The sequence below is a fragment of the Pinus tabuliformis genome, chromosome X (assembly GCF_031772625.1).
Source record: "Pinus tabuliformis cultivar Carrire ecotype Pingquan chromosome X, CPIR1, whole genome shotgun sequence".
Lineage (NCBI taxonomy): Eukaryota > Viridiplantae > Streptophyta > Pinopsida > Pinales > Pinaceae > Pinus > Pinus tabuliformis.
The window spans coordinates 1,457,642,894-1,457,659,416 of record NC_142308.1 but is presented as its reverse complement, the minus strand read 5'-3'; the positions used below and the strand labels follow the sequence as shown (position 1 = coordinate 1,457,659,416).

Here is a 16,523-nt window from a genome sequence, read left to right as displayed (position 1 = left end):
TCACAGCAATCCAGTTATCAGTGCGAGCAATCAGTTCACATACGCTTCAAATCTTCAAGCAGCTCGTTACATAAATCATGATTCACCACCGGTGAGGCAGAGAGACGCCATCAACATGAAGAAGGACAGAATATCGATCTTTACATTCCAAGGAAATGCTCAGGTCTACAGCTGCAGTTTCCAGAGAGCCAATGTCTGGAAAATTAACCCAATCGATTCATTGACGTAGCGCAGTGGCAGAGGAAACCGTTTCTCCAACGGAATGTACACGGAATAATCAAAGGAGGAATAGCGCCCTTTTTTTTTGAAACGTTTATGACATGGCTCTGACTGTTCAGAGAGCGACAGAGGCAGAGGCAGAGCAGCGCTCTAGACAGAGGCAGTGGCAGCGCTCAGGACAGAGGCAGTGGCAGAAATGATCAGGACAGAGGCAGTGGCAGAAATGAAGGGAGTTACAACTATTTTTAGAACTGGCTCTAATACCATGTCAGGCCAGGCAGTAACTCTCCAAAGGCAGAAAAAACTGATTCGTCTGATTATTCCATAGGTAGGTTATTGTTATATACATTAGGAGTGATTGTTCAGTTCATCTTCCGATGACTGTTCGCATTCCTGATTTATTTATTTACAAATTCCCCAATCATGAAGATTAGGTGTCAACACTTATTTTGGAGTAACTTGGGACTCCTCCCTTTGTCATTTAGGGGGTGTTGGGCCTAAATAGCAAGGGCTTGGGCTGAGATAACAATTGGTCCCTACCCTGTGTGTCCCCATCCAGCAGATTGTCAGGACCTTGGCAACACTGCTAATTTGATTGGTAACATGACAATTACTAAAACACAAACTCTATCAACATCCACTTATTTTTGCTGCAAAACAAGACTCGTTGCTTAATGCAACCAGCTATATTGGAATCAAGATCCATGAGATGCTTTTTACAGTGATGGTACTCTTTTAGTTCCATTGGTCTACTTTTATGGTCATTCATTGGATAGAAGGTATTTGTAAGACATTTAGATAAAAAAAAGTGTGCATCAAAAATCACAGAGTTAAGAAACTGATTGTTCTTAAATTTAATTTAAAAAAATTACAGAGCACCTATCCCCATTGTACTTATTGTTTCCAAGCTAAACATGGGGAGCTCCTACCTACAATTTAAACTGGTTGATTGGAAAATTAAAGTCAAGGTTAACTAGCCAAATTTAGAATTATCTGACAAGTGATTCAATTCAGTGTTAAACTTGAAGGATTTTACCAATTATTATTTAGTCACTACTATGGCATTGTGTGAAATTTTGTAGCGTTTTTTAAATTTCTTAAATATCTCCAAATGATTCCCCATCAATAATCCTGCTAACTTCGAATGGTACTTTATGAGGCATTTCTCATCTTATTAAAGATGTTCATATAATTTTCCACTAACCTCCAAAAGGAAGTAAACCCTTATCTGAAAGAAAATCGCAGAATCATGAGAGAAACAAGAGAAAGAATTCAACATTACAATTGCTCCAGCACAACAATGGATGTGAAGGTACAAAAACAGATTTTATAATCTATAATATATGCAAAGAGATCTTTGTTCACAAAACTCAAATAGACGACATATAGCTAGCAGCACTACCATAATTCAAAGATCTCAATCAGCACAAAATCAATAGCTAAATTGGGCCATGTATACAATCAACAGAGAATAAACACATCGTAGCAACCCTACCATATATGGTGAATAATGACTCCCACATTAATATGCAGGCATGTAATTCCAATCATGATATATTATGCAACGGAATCTGAAATTGAATATGTATTGAAATTAAAAACAGAAAGCCTAGTTGAATAAATTGGATCTTATCACTCCCATTAAAATGTAAATAAGACAATTATCCATAGCAGAGAATCAATGTCCCTGAAAGCCTATTGAAGACACTCAAATTGATGCACATTCATGCACCCCCAAGCATGATATATAATGTAAGAGAATATCAAATTGAACATGCATTGCAATCATATATAAACAGCTTCATCGAACTAACCAATAATGCTCTATACAAAATATTTTTCTTAGAAAACTATCCAAAAATTTGCAAGACAACTATGAAACAATATTATGTACCTAAGAGCAACTTCTTTCCGCACACTGTAGCGGATCTTCTTGTCAAAACAACGCTCTTTACGCTTTTCCCGGAATCTCGTAAGTGAAGCAATTCTTTGTGGTTGATTCAAACGTTGTGGAATGTCTGCCAAAACCTGAAAAATCCATATTCAAAAAGTTATCAAATAAAACAAATAGGATGATATTGATATCAAACAAACTGGAAAGTCAAAATGGAGAATGTTAAACAGCACCTTTTGATGATGATGGCCATGAATAGGCATGCCTGAGAGGCCTGGAGGTATTTCACGACCACCCAAGAGTAAAAGCACTGACTGTACCTGTAATCCAAGAAAACTTTAAAGGCACTCTCTACTGTATTGGCCACCTTCAAAGCAAAACATAAAGAACTTAAAACACAAGAAACTGAAGAAAGCCAATTGATCAATTGGTAAAACTGTCAATACTCACACAAGTAGAGTGATTTCCCATTCAAAATTATAGTGACCGAATTCAATCGCAGATACAGATATGATATTGTATAGTATGACAAAACACTTATATGAAAAAAATCTAGTAATCTCCAATAGAAGAGCATACTCTCACAAGTACGAAAAACATGCAAAATTTTCAAATAGAAAATTCAAAAATATGCATAAAGCAGAATTGAATATTAGTGGAATACACTATATAGTTATAAAGTTTAAACCATTAAAAGCTCATCCACAAAATTGTTTTATATATATATATATATATATGTCTGCATAAATTATTAAATTCTTACATGGTATTAGAGTGATATGATATCTCAAACATGTAAAGTTCATGTGGGTCCAATATTGAAAAAGGAGGATCCAAGGGGAGATAAAGCATCTAATAAATCTTGAAAAGGAATCAATGTTATATTAATTTTTCGAATTTGGAAAAATATTTGATGATTTAAAAAAAAAAATTGAAAGAAAATTTAGATGACAGAGTCAAAGATCATTTAAAAAAAAAGTTAAGGACCTATTACTGCAAAATCAAGCACCTTACTGCAAATCCTCACTAAGCAATCTAGATTGAGAGTAACAATGGGAGAGTTACCATAGTCACCACAACTGCTCCCCTGCTTTCGTGGTTGGATACACTCCCCACAAACAAGGCTTCCCCAGTGGATCCTAGGGATTAAGAACCCAAATGATCTTAGGTTGAATACCCCCTAAGGGTTCTACTACAAGGTTCACCCAAAGACAAGTACGCAATGATTTAGGTTTCAGGTGATTTAAGGTATAATTTCAAGAGAGCAAGTTCAAAGGATTCTATGATTAAATCTAGAGGTCTTCATGTGACCTCAAGAAGCTTAAATAGGTTCTCAAACACATGCAATCAAGATATTACACTTTGTAAACTACAGTTTTAATCAACAATTTACAGCATGCAAGTATTTTATAACAGCAATATGAAAAGAGTCCTAGAATGTATGATAAACAAGTGTAAAATTAAGGTTGATCAATCAATAGACAGGAGAATAAATTACATCAATTTTCAATGGCCGAAAACACATAACAGCAATAAAAACCCTAGACGTCAGCCCTAAATTATGGCTTAAAATTGCATCAAAAATAATATTTTTATTTTTCCAAATGAAAGCATGCAAAGTCTAACCATAGGACAATAAGGTCCAAGGCAAATAATGCAGAAAAATGACAATCTCATTGTAATGCATTATGCAACCCAAATTTACCCTAGAAAACATAAAATGTAAAAGTATAGACTATAGAGTTTTATTTTATTTATTTACAGGATTGGCAGAAGAGACAAAACTAGTGTCTTTCTAAATAAAGGGCTAATAAAGTTTAGGAGTAAATAAATCTAAGGAAAAGGATTGATGGAAGTGATTTCTAGATGAAAGAGGAAGACAAGTTTGTGTTCCTAGGTCCCTTAAACCCTAGCATCCTCCTATCTTCTTTGGAGATTGAAAGAAGGAAGCTAGGCATAGGTTCATCAACAGAAACTTGATGGAAATCTCGTTCAGGGAGATGTTAGAGCCATAAAACATCAATAGTTCTTTAGTGAAAACAAGTACAAAATGGTAGAAGATACTTACATGAATCAGAACATATCATCAAAGAACCACCAATAATCATCCAAGAGAGAGAACCATCCAATAAAATATCCTCCCCATGAAATTCCGCTCCACAAGTGCTCCATGCTGCACAGGGGAGATCAGACTAGCTATTGAGCATCAATGTCCTAGTGTCACGATGATCTCAAGAGTATTCAACCTCCCTCTATTTATATGAGGTCAACCAAGTCGAATTTCTCTAAATTTAGTCTACAAGCCTTAAAATAATATTTAATTATGATTACAAATTCGATAGGTCACAAACTGACCCCAAAAGATAGCTAACTCAACGATAAAACATAAAGATAAGCCTCAATTAACCAACATGTGTGAGTTGGAACCTTCCAAGGGTGATGCCATCCTTAAAATAGGCAATGGATATCTCAAAGGGGTGCATCTCATCCCAAAGGTCACATTTCCTCATCAAATGGTGTTCAATCATCAATCAAGACTCCCTCATCAAAACATCATCCACAAACCTACCCATGTCATCAATTCAAGCATCATGAAGGGGGCATCACGAAGCTAGGACATGACGTCATCATGTAAAGCAATGTAACATCCCCTCCATAAGGGTCCAACGTCATCATCATCATCAAATCTCCTCAAAAACAGGGCAACATACATCAAGTAGGTGCAATGCCAACCTGGGGGTGCCCGATCAACATTGGGGCAGATCAACTCTAAAGGCAATTGTCCTAGCTTCAGAGAGCAGCATTCAATGTCCTAGAGGGAGAGAGGAGCATCATCAATAGTTCTATGGCATCCCAAGGTCAATGATCCTCAATAAGTGGTCAATGCCCTAGGTCAAAGTGCCCAATGGAGTCATTAAGTGGGGTTGGACATGTTGTAAAAGGCAATGTGGCAGCTATTAATTCAAAATTTCTTTATTCCCTAATACTTGCTTGTGAATCTTATTTATCTTCTTGTGTTTCTTTAGATCTTTTCATCAAACAAATATCAAGATCAAAATAGAAAGAACAATGGACACAGATATTAGGCTCCAAACCAGGGAAAAACCACTCCAAGGGGAAAACCCAAAAAATCTCCTCTTCTTATATAATCTGCTTCAAATGAGACAAAAAAGACCCAAACCCTAGACCAAGTCCTTCCAACACCAAGTCAGCCCTCCAAAAATACCTTCCAGCTAGGTAAAAGTCAAACCAAGTTAGCGAGAGACAAACCCTTCTTGTATTGCACCAGTCTTAGAATTTTGGTCCCATGCAACATAATTTTGGCCCCACTACAACAGATATTCGGACCTGCAGTCACTATAGAAATTTTGGCCCCTAGAACTGCTAAAGAAACTCACATGTGTGAGAGAAAAGTGCCTAAAACTCGTCTTCTTTCCTTCACTAGGGTTTCTCCTTTCTTTCCTTGTCCTTCGCGCTTCTTATTCCTTCTAGTTCTTATTGCATATTGAATTTGTTGTTGTGTGTCAAATGAGGTCGAATATGTCTCTATATATAGCCTTTGCAAGAGGTCGAATAGCCCTTCTCTAGGCTGACATATGTCTCTATATATAGCCTTTGCAAGAGGTCGAATAGCCCCTCTCTAGGCTGACATGTCTCTGCCAAGGCCGACTTGTGCTAGGAGGCTTCCAGGACTTTCCAGACTCAAAAATAAATTCTTTTACAAGGTACATCTTGCCCAGAAGGGTCTTATAAACATGATGTTGACTCTCTTGACTCATGACAATAAATCTTATGACCTAACAAACCACAGAAGCAAGAAGAACATTCTTTTACCTAGAAGACCATCAATAATGAGCATGAAACCCATGCTTTGAAATAATAACTTTTTCTTTTCTTCTTTTGATTGTTACATAAGATACATACTGAAATGAGTACAATAACAATTATGAAGACCAAAACTAGTTACTTTTCCAACTCTCCCTCTTAACTAGGAAGGTATTCATAATTGTACAACCAGTACAACATCATTCTCAAACTTAAGAGTCGAATTGATAAGCCAACTGTAAGCATCAATATTATGACAAGCATTGCCTTTTGAGGCCTAACTAAACAAGCTCGACTTCATTCAAGAGCATTATGCTAGGAGGCTTTACGTGTGGTACGGCACTACCACTGAAAGGCACATACCCCAGTCGAGTGTTCACAAGGTATGTCCTTTAAGGACTATACTTATCTTGGATTCCCAATCCTCAAGGTCATTTCATCCTCTTCGACCATTCTTATCTTGGATACCTGTCCCATCCTCAACGAGTGTCAATACCTTTCCTTTCTTGGATGCTTTATCCTCAAGGAAACCACAAATGTTTATCCAATCCTCCACCATTCTCTCTCCAGGGCCTTCACTTAGATTTACAGTTGTTAGTCCTAGTCAAGTGCTTGACACATGAAGGAGAGAATGCATATGTGATGTGCAACATCACTCCCTCTCAAATAGAGAGGATATCCCTATTTCCTCTTGATCAAGAAATAGATCCTTGCTCTTTTTCAAGGAGACTCCTTTACTCCCTCTCAAATTTAGAGGAGATTCTAGACTTCCTTTCTATTTGGGAAGTCAATACCACAAGCCTTATAGCTTGTCTCCATAAGAGTATCAGCTACCAGTTCTTTACAGTGGCATGGCTCCCTCTTTTCTTTGCATCTCATTATATTGAGCCTTCTTCCTTCTGAGGTATCATGGAGCCATCTTCTTTCTTCAATCTTGTGATAGGATCCAAGTCATCAATCTTGCACATCACTTTAATCTCGTCATCAACAATAAAGACATTATATTGAGTCTTTCCAATCTTCAAGTTGATCATAGCTTTCTCATGAAAGTGATCTCCTTGTTATTGTACAAACTTGACCTTCAGGTTATCTTTTCGCACTACTACCTCTCATTCCCAAGATGCAATCATCTTGTCTTCATAATTGCCAAGACCATATCTTCAATCCATACAATTGAACTTGCCACAATTGTCATCATCTATTCCTGCTACATCCTTCAAAAGTAGCAAAACAATATGTTAACCAGATAACCAATAACCGAAATATTAGACTTACCTCATCATGATGACCTTCCCATCACAACATCAACATCTTCATGATTCATCTCCACACGAATCTCCCTTCATGCATGAAAATTCCCAAGGATTGAACTTGATTACCAAGTTTCAATTTTCCTCCAAAGACTATACTGGATGTTGATCACTATTCTACATAACCTAGTGAGAAAGTCTTGATCCTTTATTCATTCTAGAGTAAGCATCATATACCACATTAAGCATATTCCAAGACTCTGTACATATGAATCTTATCCAAGGGTTGCTTTCAATATGCATACTTATACTTTTATTCCATCATCTAGCTATATGTTATATAATGAGCCTACAACTTGACCAATTTCATTCCTTCATCCCTTAAGAGTATCGTTTCCATAATATATGGAATGTACACTAATTCTTGTCAAAATGCTTCTTGCAAGAGCGTTCCAGAAGATGATGGTTCTTCCAAGATCATAATGATCCATCTTAGCAAAATGACTACCTCTAACATTATGTTAGAATGCCTGGATGAACACTAATATGCAAAATGGTCCAACCATCTCAATTTTGAAAGACTAGATGATTCCTACAAAGTAACTCAATCAAGTAGACTTCTAAATATGCTACTATCACATGCTTCTATCTATGATGCTATGCACGTACAAAACCAAGACAACAATGCATGTTATTCTAAAGGAAAGACCAACTTCCTAAAGAACCTGGCAAGGAGAATGCCTTCTTTAATAGACAATATCTTTGACATCTTCTTTCTTCAACTTCTTCTCAGGTTCTCACATCTCCTCAGTTGTGTGAGCTTCACTTCTTTCCTTTCTTTTGTTGTTTGGCTTGTTTGGACAGTCCCTCTTAAGTGTCCAAATTCATTGTATCCAAAGCATTAAACCTTGGACATGTCTTGGTTCTTCTTGGACTTCCCAAACTTTCCTTTCTTTAGCTTCTTGGTTCTCACAATGAAGGCTTGAGACTGCTCATTTGACATCCTTTGACTTGATCCCAGTCTCTTCAAGGATCCATTGAGCCCACAACTCATCAAAAGGAGTTGAATCTTTCTTAGAGTAGATGCTTGTTGCAAAATTGCTCCATTATGGTGGCAAAGCATTCAGTACACATATGGTCATTTCAAAATCCGAAATTGTCTCCTCAAGCCCCTGCAACTGATCTCTTATTTGAGAGATCTTCATTAGAAAAGAGGCCATGTCCTCATCCTTTGACTTCTTCATTTTATATAGCTTATTCCTCAAAGACATCTTTTGTCTTAATGTACTTATAGAGTACAAATTCACTAGCTTGTCATACATAGCCTTAGAAGTTTTCAAATTAGCAACAAAGGGAACTAGATGATCCTTAATAGATTCAACAATGATCCTTTGTGCCCTTACTTCTCCTTTCTTGTATTTTGCTAGTTCTTGAGTCCTATCTTTGCTAGGTTCAGTAACTTCACCGAAGACATATTCCATTACTTCATGTTTTGTAAGTGTCAAGTCTATCTTTTTCTTCCATGCTAGGTAAATTATTGATCCAACAAGCTTATTGTTTTCCTTGCAAAAACAACCCATAAGACCTTTTAGATTCAAACATAGAGCAAAAATATGATACTTAATTGTCAATCAAGAATCTTCCTTTCTTTGATGATGTCTCCAACTATCTTGAGGCTTTCAATATCTTCAAAGAGATTTCCATGATGTCCTAGAAAGATGTCCTCTAGGATACTTTTAGCAACAGCGTCAAATAGTGATGAATGATACCAAGATCCTTTGATGCTTCCTTCAAATATGTCTTTCAAGTAGGTTAGATCAGCAATATTTAATCCTGCATCAGCTAGCTACCAACTATACCTTTGATCCTTAGTTTTGACCTTGCAACTTTAATCTACACCTTCGATCCTGCAACTATTGCAGAAACTCTAGATTTGATAAAAGATAATTCTTTAAAAGTTCCTCCTTTGAGCAAGACGGCTCATTCCAAGATCAACGAGGTCAAAACAGAATATATGCGCTTCTAGCAACTTGATACTGCAACTCGATCCCCTGCCATCCAGACCTGCAATTTCGGCCTCCCTTGTAGTTGCAAAAACCCTTCTTGTGTCCACTAGATAATCCTTCCAGTTGCCTTCTTGTTCACCTTAGCTATGAAACCATGTTGGAAAATGCAATGTGGCAGTTATTAATTCAGATTTTCCTTATTTCTTAATACCTACTTGTGAATCTTATTTATCTTCTTGTGTTTCTTTATTAGATCTTTTCGTCAAACAAATATCAAGTTCAAAACAAAAAGAACAATGGACACAAATGTCAGGCTCCAAGCTAGGGCAAAACCCCTCCAAGGGGGAAACCCAAATAATCTCCTCTTCTTATAGAATTTACTTCAAATGAGACAACAAAGACCCAAGCCCTACACCAAGTCCTCCTTCCAACACCAAGTCAACCCTCCAAAAAGACCCTCCAGCTAAGTAAAAGTCAAACCAAGTTAGCCAGGGACAAATCCTTCTTGCACTGCACCATTCTCAGAATTTCAGTCCCATGCAATAGAATTTCGCCCCCCTTGCAATAGAATTTCGAACCTACAGCCACTGCAGAAATTTCGACCCCTACAATTGTTCCAGAAACTCGCACGTGTGAAAGAAAAGTGCCCAAAACTCATCTTCTTTTCTTCGCTAATGTTTCTCCTTTTTTTCCTTGTCCTACTTGTTATTTTTCCTTAATAAGTTATTTACAAAGTAAATACTGAAAATAAACACCAGTGCATGCTCAACATATTACAGATTAGCAACTAAGCGAAACAAGAGCAAACACACCACATGACACCATTATTTTTGGACCAATGTCCCCCAAAAAACCCAGTGCAGGAAAACCGATGCAACTATCTGAGGGTTTTCTTATTAAGCAATATCAGAGTAAAATCTAGGTGCCGAAACTGGCCTAACCAACAGAGAATTTCCTTAGCAGCTATGCCTCACAGTTTGAGAGAAATCTCCTGGCTGAAACCTCGGAAAACCCTTTTGGCAGCGCCTCAACACAAAACTGCTCCTGCAACCCCAGCGTCTGCCCAATTTGGACTGCGTCAACCCTTCTCTGTCTCACGCTGGCCCTACGTCAGCCTTTCTAGGCCTGCATCAGCCTCCTTGGCTGTTGCGCTGCTCTCCCGGCATAATCTTTGCCTTCTTTGTTTCTCTGTACTCAATGCCCCTCAGTTACTCTCCCGATCACTGATTCTATCTCTCTTAGCAAACCCTGCTCTAGAGAATAGAATGACTGATCATCTGGTGTGCTCTCCAAGTGACCCTCAAGCCTCCTCTTATACTTTTCCTATTGACATCTCAACGACCAAGATTAAGTCCCTAATCAACAGCTAAGATTAGATCTGGCTTGATCCATGTCTTTTGGACCATTCTAACACAGATTCATATTAATACACATTAATATTTTATTTTCCCTAAGTTTAGACTTAGGGACTCCATTAAAAATATTAATTATTTTAAAATCTCCTAATATGTTTAGAATCTGCCCAAACCCTTTCTAGGTATTGGAGATCTCATGTGCCCCAACCACTCCACCAAATTTCGTGGCTAGAGCACATCCGATGCTAACCCAAATCAACACTCCTTCTTAGCGAGGACTGTCCTCTAGCAATACTCCTCACTAAGTATTACTCTGATCATCCGGCATCAGTACCTGTGTTGATGTTACATCCTCTGCACTGTTGCCTCCTGTACTGCCACCCATGGTTCTGCCACTGCCACTGCTACATTTGTACACAGCTCCCTCTGCATTCGTGCTGCTGCAAGTCCTTTCTCCCAGCACTGCACCTCCTCTCATCAAGCTGCATCGTGCTGCCCATTGTTGCACTACAACTCAGCTACTGAGAAGTAAGTAACTGATCTCCCAACTGACCACCCTGTTGGGCTAGAGACACCCGCTGATGCTGAAGCTCCCTCTGCCGCTGACAATAGCTCCCTCTCTCTGACCTCGCGTTGCTACAACACCTCCCTGCATCTCGCACCGTTGCACACATCTTTGTGCCTTCCTGCACTGGTGCAACACTCCTATGCCTCTCGCACTACTGCAGCCTGCTAGCTCTGCGCTGTCTGCCTCTTCGTACTTGTCATTATCATTTGGGTCGACTGGGATAGCTATCGTCTTCAAGGCGAAGTTCTTGACACAATTCCTGTCTAGCACTGATAAGATTTTGGCCTTCCAGACTGCGAAGTTTGATGCTCGGTCTAGTCTATCCTGGTCTCTTACCCCGTGAAGTGCCATGACGCTCCTCTACTTCCCTACTAGGAGTTCTCTGTTCGACTCCTTTGAATCTCTACTTCCCATCTGGAATTTCTCTTCTGGACTCCCTCTAAGCCCTGATTTCCCTCCTGGAAATCCTTCTGCCACTTGTTGAGATGTCCCCTACTCTGATCGTCTTGTGCAACTGCACTGCTGATCCAGGTTCCTTTGCTAGAAACCCTCGGTAACAACTCCTCTGGCCCTGCTCTGTCAGGTACTGTTCTGACTACAGTACCTCACCAGCTCCACTCTGAATATTCCTGCAGCCTTCTAGACCCCAGCACCTGCCTCTCTGTGAATTGCGTCAGCCCCTTTCTGCCTCACGCTGGCTCTGCGTCAACCCTGGGATGCCCTGCATCAGCCCTCTGCGTCAACAACACTGGCCTCTCAGAGGCTCTGTGCAGCGCCCGGCTTATTCTGCGTGGCTCTGGCTAACTCTGCGTCACACTTCTTGGCTTCTGCGCTGCTAAAAACAACTTGTGTCACCTCAAGATAGCTATTTTTTGCTGCTATTGCTCCGCTCGGCTGATGTCTTTTAGTCCTCCTGTGATCTGCAATCACACTCTAATACCATGTTGAAGTTTCTAAGTTTACTTAGCTTAGAAACCCTCCATGCACTTTATCTGATTTATTCCTACCTACTTGTTATTTTTCTTTAACAAGTTATTTACAAAGTAAATACTGAAAATAAACACCAATGCATGCTCAACATATTACAGATCAGCAACTAAAAGAAACAGGAACAAACACACCACATGACACCATTATTTTTGGACCAATGTCCCCAAAAAAACCCAATGCGAGAAAATCGGTGCAACTATCTGAGAGTTTTTTTATTAAGCAATATCAGAGTACAATCTGGGTTCCAAAATTGGCCTACCCAACAGAGTATTTCCTTAGCAGCTATACCTCACAGTGTGAGAGAAATCTCCTGGCTGCAACCCTGGAAAACCCTTCCGGCAGCTCCTCAGCACAAAATTGCTCCTGCAACCCCAGTGTCTGCCCAATCTAGACTGCGTCAACCCCTCTCTGTCTCAAGCTGGCCCTGCGTTAGCCTTTCTAGGCCTGCGTCAGCCTCCTTGGCTGCTGCGCTGCTCTCTCGGCACAATCTCTGCCTTCTCTGTTTCTCTGTACTCAATGCCCCTCAGCTGCTCTCCCGATCACTGATTCTATCTCTCTTAGCAAACCCTGCTCTAAAGAATAGAATGACTGATCCTCTGGTGTGTTCTCCAAGTGACCCTCAAGCCTCCTCTTATACTTTTCCTGTTGACATCTCAATGGCCGAGATTAAGTCCCTAATCAACGGCTAAGATTAGATCTGGCTTGATCCATGTCTTTTGGACCATTCTAACACAGATTCATATTAATACACATTAATATTTTATATTTCCTAAGTTTAGACTTAGGGACTCCATTAAAAATATTAATTATTTTAATATCTCTTGATATGTTTAGAATCTGCCCAAACCCTTTCTGGGTTATGGAGATCTCATGTGCCCCAACCTCTCCACCAAATTTCGTGGCTAGAGCACATCCAATGCTAACCCAAATCAACATTTTTCCTTCTTATTGCAGATCGAACTTCTTGTTGTGTGTCAAATGAGGTTGAAGATGTCTCTATATATAGCCTTTCCAAGAGGTCGAATAGCCCCTCTCTAGGCCGACTTATGCATTAGAGAACTTTTGAGGTTTAAAATGGGCCTCCTATGAAAAATGTACAACCAAAATAAACTTTATAAGAACCAATAGGATTCAAGATGATGATTCACCATTTTTGGAATAAAAAAGTAAAAGATTAAAAAATAATAAAACTACTTTTTCAACTTATCTCCCTAATGATTTACTCAAATTTCAAACGTGAGTACTCGTTAGATGCAAAATTTGATTCTTCATCCAAAGAGTACCCATGTTGCATACTTTCGATGGACCCTACTTCACGAAAAATGAGAAATACATGGAAAAACGTGATTGCAATCACGTTTTTCCATGTATTTCCCATTTTTCATGTAACAGAGTCCATCAAAAGTATGCAATATGGGTACTCCTTGGATGAGGAATCAAATTCTACATCCAACGAGTATTCCCGCTCAAAATTTGAGTAAACCCATAGGGAGATAAGTTGAGAATACGAATTGAAAAAATAGTTTTTCTTTTTTCCCTCTAAAATTTGATGATGTAATCTAATCTTATTTTATTATTTCCACTATTATTTTATAATTTTCTTAGGAGGCCCATTTTAGACCTCAAAATTGCCCTAATGGCTAAGAGGCTTCCATGACTTTCTAAACTCAAAAATAGATTATTTTACAAGGTACATCTTGCCCTAAAGGGTTTTATAACAATGATGTTGACTCTCTTGACTCGTGACAATAAATCCTATGGCCTATCAAACCCTAGAAGCACGAAGAACATGCTTTTACCTAGAATACCATCAATAATGAGCATGAAACCCATGCTTTGAAATAATAACTTTTTCTTTTATTTTGTTTGTTACATAAGATACATATTGAAATGAGTACAATAACAATTATGAAGACCAAAACTAGTTACTTTTCCAAAAGGACATCCTCTCTGAAGTGTTGAATAAGCATCATAAAATCCTTCAAAGGATGCCAGTTGTACCTAGGAGCAAAGATCTAGCAAAACACTAAATCAAGTGAGATCAACATCATAGGTGCACAAACCATAAGAGTATCAAAATGGACCATATTCAATCTTAAAAGGCATCAAGTACCCCACATAAGCATCATCTTCGAATGTCTTCTTAGTTTATGATTTGTAAACAACTTACCTTGCTCAGGTATGAAAGGGTTATCACAAGTCCCTATTAGGCACTTACAACTCTAAGGGGAAGAAGAGTTCTAAGCCAACCCATCAATTAGTAAGCATAAGTGATCAATGACTTGATATGGGTTTTACTTCATGGAGGATGTCACAGTCTTGTACCAGCTGTGCAATCCCTAACATATTTAAGCATTATGATGTGAAGAGAGAGCAACCATTGGACCTAAGTTGCCCCTTTCCTTGACCTATTTTTACCACCCATCTTGTGCACCTTTTTCAACATAATTTTCAAATATATAGCTTGGATTACAAACTTTTAATGATTCATCATTGAACCCTTAAAGATGAAGTGTTTCCTTTCTCATCAAGGGTGGGATATTCAAAGTTCATTTTATTTACATAGATCATGATTTAGCCAGGAATCGAATGAGCGATATTGAGGGATGTAGAGCTCATGCTAGGCTTTTGTCCATGCACTTTCATTTATTCCTGCCAATCTTTTCCATTTTAACATACGGCTCACGCTTTTTTCTTTCTTTCTGCTACATTGGCCTCTTAGGACAAAGTTTCCACACCCCTACTCAAGGATGAAGAAACACAGGGAACCAATATTGGTGACAAATAGCATTCAACCCGAAGATGGATGTGCATTGTGGATACATGGGGAAGATGGAAGGTGTTAAGTATGGATTATGATGGACACGCAACATCAATTAGAGCCTCCTATTTGTGCCCCTGCTAGACAGTGAAAAAATGCCTCAAGGAAGGTTACACTAGACTGGGAGAAAAAGATAACCACCAAGGTGAAGGATGGGAACAAGTGTATAACCATTAAGGCCCAGCAACAACATAGAGAGTGGCTGAATTTTACACAAATGGCAACCCAGTAGCGCCATACTCAACATTTGAATACAGCATGAAGCGGACATTATCGACCTTTGATGCAAACAAACAACCCACACTAAAATATATTTTCGTATACAGAGCCACATTTTTTCGTGCATTGGACATGCAAGACACGACAATTGTACCAGGATATGTAAGCAGGGTAAGAAGTTTGAGTATAAAGGCATGGACGGGCAGACTGTTGCCAGACAAAAAACCCAGGACAAACAATAGCAGTTTGGACTCAAGGGGTGTGATTCAATCAGACATTAACACACAGATTTCGACCCATTTTGGCAAAGCATAACCTAGCATAGATGTCTACAAACCTTGGTCAGGCACTACTGACTGGAACCATAGGCCTTGGGCAATTTTAGTTCAAACTTCAACAAAAAATGAGAGACTGGAACCAGGGCCTTCAACAATTTTAGTTCAAACTTCAACAAAACTTGAATGCAGAAAATCACAATTCCCTTTGTATGTACCCCACTATGCAAAGGAAAACAAGTTCAAACGAATTTAACATAAAGATGTCAAGTCAAATTAAAATAATATCCAATGGGAAGACTACAAATTAAAATGTCAAATAATTACACCGGGCAAAACATGACCTTTCATATCAAATAGCAATGACATGCCTAGATTCTAACCTTTTCCACAAAATAAAATACACATCAAAAGGGAAAACTAAACCTTAAAATCAAAGTGAAAACTACATTACAAATCAAAGTCAAACAAAACTAAATTAGAACACATCAAAAGGGAAAATTTCACAATAAATGGTCCAGGAATTCCACTGTGATAAACTCTTGAACATTAACTATGGCATAAAAGTCAAATAATTCCAACCTTTTACACAAAGCTGAACACTTGTCTACATAAATCTAACTATAAAATACTGAATTATAACACATTTAAAAGCAAATTATACTTTAAATCATAAAGGGGCTATGCTCATAACTAATGCCTTCTTACTATTGCAAGAAAGAGTGGTTCAGCTAATTACAATAAGCAAACATAGATTGTAAATAGTAGGTAAGTGCTACAGCATGGAAAAATAGGTACATGATTGAAGTAAATAACCAGCCATTGCAAGAGCTTCATTATCAGAACAAAGTGACCCAACTAACTAATTCGAAAATCAACTACAGTTGCAAAAAGTAGGCAAGTTCTACAATATGGAGAAATAGAGTACATGATTGAAGTAGATAATCATTGCAAGATGGAGCTATACAAGGAAAAACAAACTAAAACAATTGAAATATGTTAAACAGCACGATATTAAAGCTTCATTTACTGTTCACAGTTCCTATTGAAGTTGCAGATACACATTTGGTAGAATACTTGTGGAAGGAGAAGAATTATTCG

General features: G+C 38.4%; 1 protein-coding gene across 1 annotated transcript in view; it reads right to left on the bottom strand.

Moving 5' to 3' along the window:
* Positions 1-16,523, bottom strand: part of LOC149145507 (GATA transcription factor 28-like) — a 227,125-nt gene that overhangs the window by 173,023 nt on the left and 37,579 nt on the right. Inside the window, exons 2-3 of the mRNA XM_089450569.1 lie at positions 2,347-2,433; positions 2,114-2,247 (exon numbers count right to left, since the gene is read on the bottom strand). Of these exons, the coding sequence (XP_089306695.1) occupies positions 2,114-2,247; positions 2,347-2,433 (221 nt within the window). The remainder of the gene's footprint in view (positions 1-2,113; positions 2,248-2,346; positions 2,434-16,523) is intronic.